The sequence below is a fragment of the Hevea brasiliensis genome, chromosome 14, assembly GCF_030052815.1.
Source record: "Hevea brasiliensis isolate MT/VB/25A 57/8 chromosome 14, ASM3005281v1, whole genome shotgun sequence".
Lineage (NCBI taxonomy): Eukaryota > Viridiplantae > Streptophyta > Magnoliopsida > Malpighiales > Euphorbiaceae > Hevea > Hevea brasiliensis.
Window position 1 is genome coordinate 82000542 of NC_079506.1, and position 13288 is coordinate 82013829.

Genomic DNA, 13288 nt, shown 5'->3' on the forward strand with positions numbered 1-13288 from the left:
TTAAACTACAAAAGAGAATAATGTTCATAATATAATAAATTAAAAAATAAATTGATAAATTATATTACAATTAATAAAAAAATTGTAATTTAAGAAGTTCCACCTAAGTAAACTAGTTTCCTTGTATAATGAAAGTAAAATAGCCTACTTTATGAGAAATTGGTTTAATAACACAAGTCAAGCAAAACTCTCCTCTATACTTCCCAAAAAGTTTCTTAGTCTAATTAACCCCAATCAAATTTTGTTTTAACAATAAGTTTATTTCATAAATGGATAAAGCCTTATTCGGTAACAGCTTTTAATATTTTGTTTAGTGTTTTAATTAATATCAAAATACTATCCCTCTTATTTATACCATTCGATAATAAAGTGTTTATTTAGTATTTAAAAATTGAGCAATTAGATCATAAAACGTTATGATGATCTAAATTGCATAAATCGATTCTTTAATAACTAAAAACCTATTTATAATTCAAAGCTACCGATCCATAAAAATATAGATATTTTAGCATATGTAACTTTAACATTGGCTACTGAATGTCATAAAGGTTTTATATTACTTAAATTAAAAATTATAAGATTTTATGTTACAAATTAAAATTTAGGTATCTTGCTATTATATACCTATAAGTTAAGATGTTTTCTATATAATTTACCCTAAAACTAGTTATCAATTTGATATGAGTTGAAAATAGAGATTCAAATTCATTAGTTTAAGAGAATTAGGATCAAACCGTAACATTTTGTCAATTCTGATTATAGTTCAGTTTGATTTTAATAAAATATAATAATTATTTTTTTTTTCAATTTTTCATTATTTTAAAACTTTAAAATTTATGATTAAAACTTTAAGAAATCTTTTATTACTTCATAAAATTTTGAGAATTTATTCCATATCCAAATAAAAAAAATAATATTCTTATTATGAAGGAAAAAAAGGTTTAGAAAAAAAATATAATAATATATTTTTTTATTAATTTAATATATATTTTATGAAATAATTAATTTAAGAAAAAATAAGTATCATTTTATATAAAATTTATGCTAATCCATTTGGTTTGGGCTGGAATTATGCTAGCCCGTCATTAAAATGATGGGCTCCACGGAAAAACGCAGTCGTTTGCTTATCCGAAAATGAAAGATAGAGAAATCAAAACGCCGTCGTTAACGCCAATGATTTCACCTGTTGCTTTTCTTCTCCGACTTCCGACTCCATTATGCTACACAACCTGAAAAAAGGGTCAAGTTTTTAATAGATTCACATCACTACACCCAAGAGAATCAATTCCTTTCCCTTCCTTTCCTTCGCGATGGAAATGGATTCCATCCCTAACGGCAACTCCGCCGTCTCCACTCCTGCCGTCACCACCCCAACTAACTCCACCCACACAACGCCGTCCTCCAAACTGACGCAACTGACGGAATCGTTAAAGCTGGAGCACCAGTTCTTACGGGTTCCCTTCGAGCACTACAAGAAAACGATCCGAGCTAACCATCGAACCGTCGAGAAGGAAGTCTCCTCCGTCATCTCCGGCGTCAATGACGCCGCCGATTCCGATATGTCTAAAGATGACGCCTTTCAGCATCTTACATCTCTCGTGTCTAGATTGCAGGGACTCAAAAGGAAGGTATCCAAAGAAAAATCAATAGAAAAAAACCTAAATCCGACGCCGTATGACTCTGTGATCTTATGTTTTTATTGAATAATTGTTAGTTTACAGCGAATTTGTGTGCAATTCAAATCCTCAGCTAACATAGTAGTAGAAATTGATTCTTGAGATTTCTTCTTTTTTACCCATAACTCATTGAATAGAATTTTGGGTATTAAATCAGAATCTTTAGTGTAATTCAAGAAATTTTGTTTTGATTTTTCATTTTCGTGTGTTTTTGAATGAGAATTGAATATTTTGATTATATGGTTACTGAATAACCCTACTGGATCTACGTGTGGTGATTAGTATGTGTTTTGGCCGTGTAGCTGGAAGAGGGAAGTCGAACAGAGAATTTGCAAGCACAAAGGTGCCGTGCTCGTCTTGACCATTTAGAATCAGTAGACGCAGAGAATCTTTCAGAATGGAGCAACACACGCTTGAAGCGGATTCTTGTGGACTACATGCTACGAATGTCATACTATGACACTGGAATGAAGCTAGCTGAAAGCAGCAATATTTTGGTAATTTTGATTGAAAATTTTAGTTTTGAGCCACTTCATATGAGTTCTACTTTAGTTTGAGATATTTTGATAGATAAGATTGTTTTATCACAGATTCACAGTATAGCTATAAGTGTAAAACATATCCCTATCATGTAAACTACTTGAGTTTCGCTGCTAGAATTGTTCTTTGTCAATGTCCATTCAAAGAATATTGAAGTTTTGTGGACTCAATAGTTTGATAATATATGAGATCATTCTCTCTTTCTCTCGTCAACTCTCCAGCAAGAGGAGAAAGAGGGGAAAAAAACTTATGAGTTTATGTCCGCGTGCTGATAGCAAGTTGAATGCAGGATCTTGTTGATATTGATGTATTCCAAGAAGCAAGAAAGGTTATTGATGCTCTTCAAAATAGGGAGGTAGCTCCTGCTCTTGCCTGGTGTGCTGAAAACAAATCTAGGTTGAAGAAGTCAAAGGTACCACCAACTAATCAACCCTAAAGAAATCATTGTGGGGATTCCAGCTATTTCTCTCTTATAGTGTCTAAACTTGAATGACTAATAGAAAAATGACTCAAATAGGAATCCCTTTTTATTTAAAAAAAAAAAATAAAGTAACTTAGCATGCTGAAGATTGGGGAAGAGGTTGCATTTACCATTTCCCTTATGGTGGGTATTGTAGAAAGCTTCTTTAAAATTTAGGTGGAAATTAGTCTTACATATGCAGATAGTTCTATGCGTGTGTGCATTGCATGTGTTTGCTCATACTCAAATGAAGTTCTGAAGGAAGGAAATGTAAAACAACTTGCAAGTGATGACTAAATTCTGGGCTTTGGACGAAGATTGCCTTATTAAACAAATGTTAGTTTGATTTGAGTACTGAAAAAAAAAAAAAAATTCTTGCCTACTTTCCTGATTATTGTCTTTTCCTTGTTTCTTTTTACACCAGCTGTTATGAATAAAAGTTTCAATTTCAATGAGGGAAAATATATATATATATATATATATATATATATATATATATATATATATATATATATATTTTTGTCTTAACATATGTGGAAAATTTGCCTGATATATGTTTTCTTGGTGTCGTTTAAGTAATTTGCAATGCATTTTACGCTCATGTTGGAATGCAGTTGTCCATGAAATACAATCAACATGTCATATACTTGTTGTAGGGTCAGTTTCATAACCATTTTGACATTATTCAACACCATTTCCCTGCACTTTCTTCATCTATAAGCAGTAAAGCTCTTGTGAAGTTTAAAGTTGGACTATAAACATTTCCCTATTCAAAATTTATGGGAGAAATGGAGAACCTCCATTGGTTATAATCTTTGTCGATTCTTATTGCCTTTATTTTGTTGACAGAGCAAATTTGAATTCCAGTTGAGACTTCAAGAGTTCATAGAGTTGGTACGAGTTGAAAATAACATACGTGCCATTGCATATGCCCGGAAATATCTTGCTCCATGGGGAGCTACCCATATGAAAGAATTGCAGCGAGTCATGGCAACATTGGCTTTTAAAAGTCATACTGAATGTGCAACATACAAGGTAACCTTATAAATGTGAATCACAATTATGTGATCATGGCATATGGATTTAGTTCAATGATGCAATTCTCTCTCTTTCTCTGCATGTTTTGTGAGTGCACATGTGTGTGCAATGTGCCTCATGTGGTTTGTTTGTTTGTGTGTGTGTGTGTGTGTGTGTGTGTGACTACTGTTTCTAGTATAGAGAAAGCATAATGCTTTCCTTTTCTCTTTATGTCCCTTGCAAAGATTGAACTATTCGTCACTTGGTTTGTAATGCTAATACTCCATGCTCAAGGGCGTATTGCTTATGCATTAAACTAAAATAGGGGAAATATTTATCAAAAACTTTTTTCTGGGAGCTTCTTGTTGGTGGCTTAACATCTGTTACAAAATTATTATTCATCAATTTTGATACTCTGACACTTCATTTTGCCCCGTCGTTCCTGTGTCAACGTGACACGACATGGAATATGTGTCCTACACATATTCATGCAGTTGAAACTCGAGTTACAGAGATCTCTTAGGATGAAAGGCATATGGAATTAAAGGATAGGTAAAAAACAAGTTAGAAAAAGCAAGCAACTTTGAATTAAAGGATGGGTACGAAACAATTTAAAAAAATATTGAATATTTTGAGAATTCAATGGTTGCAGATAACAATTAATTATTGCTGGTCCCTTTTGGATATGTTTTTTCAACCCTTTTCGGCCTACATAAAGTATCTGAGCACCTGTGTCTAAATTTAGATCCATATCCCTTCATTTTATATTTAGAAAGTTTGCAAGTTTGACATACTGATATGTACCCATTTGTGACGCCCGTTTTAAGAAACCAGCTTTTAGCTCTAAAGATGGTTTTGACTACTTATTTTCACGTCTTTTTAATTCTTGTTCAAAGGAGATCTGTCCTTTTCCATTCCCAGTCTTGATAAAGGGAGGATTAAATTGTAGATTAATACTTATATAGGCACCATAAACAACTCTAACCCTAATAACAAAGTCAAATACCTAAAAACCCCAAAACAAGCTAAACAACTATTTTATGAATTTCTTCATGAAGATGTAATCCCAAAATCTCTATCAGGCAATCCTGCATCAGTATCAGCTTAGGAAATTGAGGCGTCTGCATATGGAGAACATAGAGCCTCTGCACTTACTATATCTGGTGCTACTTGTTTCCCTTGATTACTTTTAGTTTAGAATACTCATTTTCATTGTCTTCTTACCTATGGCTTTCTTTTTACCTCTTTTGCTTGCGGTGATTGTGTTGTGCCTTCGTACTTTAGAAATAGCTGGCTGTTTGGGATTTGTATGTTTTTCTTCCTATTGAAAGAATCTGTTAACAGCATTGCGTAAAGGATATAGGTTCTCGTTGGACTCTTTTTTTTTTTTTTTTTTTTTATCCTCAACAGTCAACCATTATGCTTTTCTTCTTTGACAGCTTCATCTGTAGACTTGGTTTCATTTTGGGAGAGTTAATGTCCTATGTTTTGCTTTCCAGGTTTTATTTGAACCCAAACAGTGGGACTACCTGGTGGACCAATTTAAACAAGAGTTCTGTAGGTTATATGGCATGACCCTGGAGCCTTTGCTGAATATATATTTACAGGCAGGCTTATGTGCTTTGAAAACTCCGTATCCGATATTCTTCGACTTTTTCAGAGTTTGTGATTGCTTTCTCTCATGGGTATTGCTGTGCCCAAATTTTTGACTACTCCTTGAGATGTGTTTGCTGCCTGCATGTAACAGGAAATTAGGTGGTCCCTTAGCAGTTGACCTTTGCCTAGTGGTGAGAGTTGAGTTTGTTGTTTATAACCTATATGTGTTATGCTGGGTCTAGCATCTTCAATATTGTCTCTTTAGTAAAAGTAATCTGATTCTTCAAACTTATATATACACCATTTCAACATAAATTGGAGTAAATTGCTTGCATCCAAATGAAAAACAAAAAATGAGGATACATATGTGAGTCAAAGATGGATGTTTTGATTTTCTTAGGGTTTGTCATGTAATATAGATACATTACTACCAAATACTTGGTATTTCATTCTGCTTTGTAAATTATATGATGAACTAAATAACTCATTGTAATAGCTGCTTTCTGGTATCTATGCTTGTATCCTGAGTCTACACTGAGGTTATTGATGTGTGTTATCCAAGATATTGCCTTTTCTCTTTCTTTTGTACCTTGACTATCTTAGATACTGCTATGAGGATGATTGCACGAAGGAGGACCCGCTTTCACAGGAGAGCTTCCGGAAATTGGCATTGCCTTTACCATATTCAAAGCAGCACCATTCGAAACTTGTCTGCTACATAACTAAAGAGTTGATGGACACAGAGAATCCACCACAAGTCTTGCCCAATGGCTATGTCTACAGTACTAAGGTTCAAGTTATTCTACTAGTGAATGAGTGAAATGTGTAGATTGATTCAGTCTGACATCTGTTTTTTTGCCCTGCAGGCGCTTGAAGAAATGGCCAAGAAAAATAATGGTACAATAACGTGCCCTAGGACAGGATTCGTTTGCAATTATTCTGAGGTGGTAAAGGCATATATATCATAGTCTACATGTTTACAAAATTGAAGAACTCGAGGAAGAAGGAAAAACTTTTTCTATGTTGAACTCTGAAGTCATCTGTGAATCCTAGTGATAACATAGAGAAATTCCTTGTGCACCTTTGGCATCAGTGTCAGGACTTGCCATATGTACATATGCAAAAATTCAAACTTGTGTTGTGTTGTTCACTTGTTTCTTTTGAATTCTGAATAAAGAAAACTCAAGTTAATTCAGTTTCAATTGATTGTGATCTATGCTGTGCAAAATTGAAGATGGGGAAAAAGCATTTGACAGGGAACTGTACACTGGCTGATTTGAATGCGGACCTTGAGTCCGCATTCAAATCTCTAGTAAGTAGAATCATTAAAATCTCTTAAAAAACATAATCCTTTTTATAAAACACATTAACAGTTAATCATATATCATACATATAAACTCATGTAGAATTTAGATAATATATTATTTGTGATGATATCTTATGATGAAGATATTTTCATTTGCTAATTTTATTTGAGTTTAATCTTTTCTGTCTGTATTTTATCTTATATGATATGAGATATTTAAACATAGACTCTTGTAACATGAACGCTGTGAATTATTAAATTTTTTTATTGAATTTTTATATTATATTGAATTACTATTTATTAAACATAGTCTAAAATTAAGAATTAATAATCATTATAATCTTGCTACAAAGGATTAATATCTCACGACAATATTTATAATCCTTGTGATTTTATAAGAAGAAATTAGTATCTTTAAATAATATTTGGTAATAGTCAATGTTATGACAAGAAACACGAAAACAAGAATCGGGGCACAATTAAGTTCACGTAGAAGCTAAAACAAAGAAAACTTCTTCAAGAGAATTAAAAATGAAGGACAAGCGGTGACTCGCTCTATTGGCTAGAGAATAAGCCGCTTGGTTGTCGTTTCTCTTCAAAAGAGAATGATAGAGAAGTGATACTTGAGATAATACCTTGAATGCTCAAAGGGGAAAAACACCCACGAAGGGCCTTGAAAACGATCTTTGAGTTTTATCAAGTAACACAGCTTCCAACAAGCAAGGCTTTTGAAAATTAGTGTGTCAGCTTGTAGAGTGAGTTAGCTGCAGCGTTGTATTTTTTGTATGCTGGAGTTAGTTATAACAGGTAATTTATTCTTTAGTTTGTTAAAGACTTTGTTGACTTTTCTTTCTTTTACTTTTCACGTGTAGTCTACTCATATATACTGTTATAAAGATCATTTTCTGGGTGAATGAAAAGAAGTAGACTTTTCCGATTATCTATCAAACCGTAAATTCTTCATGGTATCAGAGTGGGAGATCTAAGCGACGATTATTTTTTTTTTCTTCTGCAAATTTTCTAAGAAACTTCGTTGCAGCTTAGAAAATTTTAGTGAAAAATGGAGGGGGATCGTACTAGAGCACATATACAAGAGGTTATCAAGAATCATAACAGTGGAGACCCAATGAATTTGATGGGATTTGATCATCCAGGTATGGTTCTTGTTTCAGCACCTTTAGTGGGAAAGAATTTCCGATCGTGGCAAAGGGCCATGAGGATTGCGCTAGGGGCAAAACAGAAGCTAGGTTTTATTGATGGAACAATTCCAATTCCAGACGAAGGTTCTGAGGGCTATGAACAATGGAGAAGGGTTGATTTCATGGTAACTTCGTGGATATTGAACTCTTTATCCAAGGAGTTGGTTGATGCATTTGTCTACACAACATCTTCTAAGGAGCTGTGAGGAGAAATATCTGAGAGATATGGTGAGAGAAATGGGCCTCTGATTTTTTAGTTACAGAGGAAGATCTCATTAATTACTCAAGAGAATGATTCAATTACTATGTTTTTCACAAAATTAAAGAAGTTATGGGATGAAATTAGTTCTTTAGATGTTTTGCAGCCTTGTACTTGTGGAGCAGCTAAGGAAATTGCTGACGTAAACAATAGGTGCAGATTGATGTAGTTTCTTATGGGTCTGAATGATGCATTTGAGCCAGTACGCAATTAGATCTTGTTGATAGATCCACTGCCTTCAATTAATAAGGCTTATTCAATGGCTCAACAATTTGAGACACAGAAGCAAATTGTGTCACAACACTCTGATACGAGTGATTCAACTGCTCTCTTTACCAAATCACAGTCATCTTCACAGAATCTAAGGAAGGATCAAAGGCAAAATGAAAAGGTCACTACACTTAATGTAATCTGGATGGCCACACCAGAGAAGGCTGCTTCAAACTCATAGGTTATACAGATTGGTGGCAATCTAGGAACAAAAACTTACAGCATGGTTCTTTTAGACAACAGAACCAGGGACCCAAAGTGGCTGCAATAGCAGTTAATCAATGCAATTTGGATACTCCAATTGAAATTCCAAACGATAGTGGGAGAATTGAAGAATTAAGTACCATGTTAAGCTCTTTGTAACAGGAGATTAAAAGGATGGCTAAAGGCAAGGCACCAATGTCTGCTGGTTTATCTGTTCAGTCACACACAGGCAGTTCACCAATCAACAGTGCAACTAATTTTGCTGGTAATTTTAGTCAAGTTATATGGATAATAGATACAGGTGCCACTAATCACATGACACATGCTTTACATCTTTTTGAATTGATCCAAGACATCCACACACCCATTACAGTACATCTACCTAATGGCCATATTAACCAAGTAACCAAAATAGGAACTATTAGTTTGCATCCTCAGATTAAGCTTCAAAATACTCTTTAGGGTCTGTTTGTATAAGGGTGAGGGAGGAGTAAATAAAGGTAAGGAGGGCTAAGTAATTGTTTTACTTTTATTTGAGAAGAGTTATTTGAGAAGAGGTGAGTTACTGGAGGGTAAGGGTAAATAAAGAGAAGACTTACCCTCATTTACCCCTCAAATCTTAATTTTTTTTATACCCCAAATTGGGGTCAAATCTTAATTTTTTTTATACCCCAAATTGGGGTGTAAGGAGGGAGAGAGAATAGTTATAAATATTTCTATTTTTACACCCCTTAAATTTACTCCTCCTTCACCTCTTCCCAAACATAAATAATATACATTACCTCTCCTTATCTTTCAATTAATTTACTTCTTCCCAAATATGAAATTTTTTTTATTATAACTCTCCTTACCCTTCCCCTTCCTTACCCTTTCTTACCCTTCCATTATTTAGCCTTCCCTCATCTAAGCAGACCCTTACTTACCATTTTTTACTCATAAGCCACTGTCAATAACTAAATTGACCAAAACCTCAAAACATAAACTCACCTTTTATTCTTTTTGTCGCCTGATTCAGGACCAGCAGATTGAACAAGTAATAGTAGTGGGAAAAGAGGCAGCAGGGCTTTATTTCATAGACAAATTGAGTTTTTTGCTTTCTACTATTGAATCTTGTTTGCACAAACTTTAACAATCTTTTTCTACATCACATTATGTAAATACCATTCTCTCTCAGTTTGCTATCAATAAAGAGAGTTCACTTTGGTCCAATTCAGTTGTTGATACACATTCTAACTGTGATGTTTCTCTTATTCATGCTAGATTGGGTCATGTTTCTTTTGGAAAAATGGTTCATTTACTTGGCATTTCTATCCCACATGATTCACAATTTGATTGTCATGTTTGTCCATTAGCTAAATTTCACAGGTTACCTTTCCCTGACAGTGAGACACAAACACATTTTGCATTTGACCTAGTTCATGTAGATGTTTGGGGACCTTACCATGAAGAGTCAATTACAGGAGCCAAATTTTTTCTCACCATAGTTGATGATTATACTAGAGCTTCCTAGACTTTTATGATGCAACAAAAGGCCCAAACTACTGGAGTTATAAGGAAGTTTTTTTCCTTTGTTAAGAACCAATTTGGAGTCAATGTTAAAGCCATAAGAACTGATAATGGGGCTGAGTTTTTAAGTCAATGATGTTTTCAATTGTTTTCTGACCAAGGTATTTTTCATCAACGATCTTGTCCTTACACACCTCAACAAAATGGTGTAGTGGAGAGGAAGCATAGGTATCTTCTTAATACAGCAAGGGCATTGAGAGTACAAGCTAATTTTTCAAAGAAATTTTGGTCTGAGTGTGTTTTAGCAACTACCTACTTAATTAACAAACTTCCTATCCAAAAATTACAATGGCTTACACCTTATGAACTTTTGTATAAGAAACCACCAGATTATTCTCATTTGAGGGTTGTAGGTTGTCTGTGTTATGCTGCTAACATATATCCCCACAGAGATAAATTTACTAATAGGTCCATCCCTTCTATTCTTCTGGGTTACTCAGGATAAAGTAAAGCTTATAGGTTATACAATATGCAAACTGCAGAAATCTTCAACAGTAGAGATGTTCTTTTTTTCGAGTCGGTCTTTCCTTTCAAACATGATTCTTACAATAAATTTACCAATACATTTGATCTCAATTCTATAGTTTTACCACAACCTGCTCTTGACTTTGATTATGTTGCTCCTTCACAATCATCTTCTTTATCTTCCAGTCCATCTCTATCTCCTTCAGAGTCATTTTCCCTAAGTCAAGAGCATTCATCTTCATGTAATCCTTCCCATGTGTGTTTTGATTCTGTTCCCCTTAGAAGAACCACTAGACAAATTAAACAACTTGTGTGGCTCAAAGATTTTGTCAATATAGCTTCTGCTGCTCCTCACACCACAGCTTGCACAAGTTCAATTGCTTCTTCTTTGCATCCATCAGATATTCTTCCATCCTTTACTTTTACTTCCCTTCACCAATCCTTTATTCACAATGTATCTACTATTCATGAGCCTACCACATATTCCCAAGCTTCTAAAGATACTAACTGGATTGAAGCTATGCAGCAAGAATTGATGGCATAGGAGAGAAATAATACTTGGGAATTGACATTGTTGCCAATAGGAAAAAAGGCAATTAGGTGTGAGTGGGTTTATAAAGTCAAATGCAAACCTAATGGTGAAGTTGATAGATTTAAAGCAAGGTTAGTTGCTAAAGGCTATAATCAAATAGAGGGCTTGGATTATAAAGACAGATTTTCTCCAGTAGCTAAACTTGTTACTGTCAAATTGTTTATTGCTTTAGCAACTGCCAAACAGTGGCCAATCTATCAATTAGACATTAATAATGCCTTTCTTCATGGCTATTTGGATGAGGAAGTCTACATGCAACCTCCACAAGGACATGATAAAGCTAAGCTTGGACAGGTATGCTTGCTTAAAAGATCTCTATATGGCCTTAAGCAAGCTTCTAGACAATGGAATCTAGAATTTACTAGTTTCTTGAAGTCATTGGGTTTTACATAGTCACAACATGATTATTGCTTATTCACTCGGTGTACTGCAGCTAATTTCATGGCTATTTTGATATATGTGGATGATGTTATAATTACTGGTACTTCTTCTGAAGCTATAGCAGCAGTTAAGGCTGCTTTGCATTCTAAATTCACAATCAAAGACCTGGGATTTATGAAGTATTTTCTTGGCCTGGAAGTTGCTAGGTCAGCACACGACACTATAATTAGTCAAAAAAAGTTTATTACTGATGTTTTACAAGATACAGGGATGTTTAATTGTAAAGCAGTTGCTTCTCCATTACCTGCTGGCTTACATTTGTCCTCAGATTCTGGTCATCCTCTTCCTAATCTAGATTCTTATAGAAGATTAATAGGGAGATTATTATACATTAATATCACCAAACCTGACATTAGTCATGTTGTGCAACACTTGAGTCAGTTCATGTCTTTGCCTAGGAAACCTCATTGGGATTCAACCATGCATGTGTTGAGATATTTGAGAGGTTCTTCATCCAGAGGTTTATACTTTTCAATGGCGAATGACTTCAGGATCATTGCATATTGTGATGCAGATTGGGCCTCTTGCTCCTTTACCAGAAAATCTCTCACTGGTTTTTGTGTTTTCGTTGGCTCCTCTCTTATTTCATGGAAAACAAAGAAGCAATCCACATCTTCAGCAGAGGCAGAGTATAGGGCAATGGCTTCTACAGTTTGTGAGTTGCTTTGGGTTTCCTATATCCTTCGTGACTCGCAGATACCTATTTAGTTGCCCATCACCTTGTACTGTGATAACAAAGCTGCACTCTATATAGCTGCCAATCCAGTCTTCCAAGAGAGGACTAAACACATTGATATTGATTGTCATATTGTGTGAGATCAATTGCAAAAAGGTTTCATAGCTCCAGCACATATTTCTTCTTCTCTACAACAAGTGGATATTTTTACCAAGTCTCTTCTTGCTGCTATTCTTGATAAGTTCTTATCCAAGTTGAATCTAGTGACTCTTGCACCTGATCCAACTTGGGAGGGGAGGATGTAGAGTGAGTTTCAGCGTTGTATTTTTTGTATGCTGGAGTTAGTTATAGCAGATAATTTATTCTTTAGTTTGTTAAAGACTTTGTTGACTTTTTTTTCTTTTACTTTTCACGTGTAGTCTACTCATATATACTGTTATAAAGATCATTTTCTGGGTGAATGAAAAGAAGTAGACTCTTCCGATTTTTGTCTCAAACAGTAAATTCTTCAGTGATATTCTTTTAAGACTTGCAAACCCAACCAAACAGATGGCTTTGATTGTTTCTAGCAATGGAAGTTATGGAGCCCATGTTTTTACCCTTACTAGAAGAGGCATCGAAGTTAATGTTGACTACAATAGGCAGCCACACGTTGTCGGCTAAGGAAGCATTCTGAACCTGTTGGGATGTTGAACCCAAATTAAGCAGGCTTCCATGAAGTTCTCATAATTGTCAATGGCACTTCGAATAACTTGGTTATAAGGGAACTCTTTTTAGCTGAAGTTGCAAAGACTTCGGCTTTTCGAGTGGCGCCAAAGTAGGAAGACAAGCAGGATTATGAAATTGGGACCATTGTCTTGACCTTAAAGGTAACTCCTTAAATCCTTCCAGATGTCCATAAAGAACGAATCCAGAATTTCATTGGACCTCAATCTCAAAGGGGAATGAATCCATCAATCTTTAGCCTTAGGACAGGAAAAGAAAATTTACTTAAACGGTTTCTCCGCAAAAAGCACACTCC

At 34.7% G+C, this 13288-nt stretch overlaps 1 protein-coding gene across 1 annotated transcript; it reads left to right on the plus strand.

The window, feature by feature from the left end:
• The first annotated feature begins 1190 nt into the window (after nucleotides 1-1190).
• Nucleotides 1191-6491, plus strand: LOC110667448 (protein MAEA homolog). The gene is made up of 7 exons (XM_021828291.2): nucleotides 1191-1628; nucleotides 1979-2173; nucleotides 2506-2628; nucleotides 3526-3711; nucleotides 5193-5326; nucleotides 5893-6079; nucleotides 6156-6491. Exons 1-7 carry the CDS (start codon nucleotides 1311-1313, stop codon nucleotides 6255-6257), a joined length of 1245 nt encoding a protein of 414 aa, XP_021683983.2. The 5' UTR covers nucleotides 1191-1310; the 3' UTR covers nucleotides 6258-6491.
• The last annotated feature ends 6797 nt before the right edge of the window (nucleotides 6492-13288 follow it).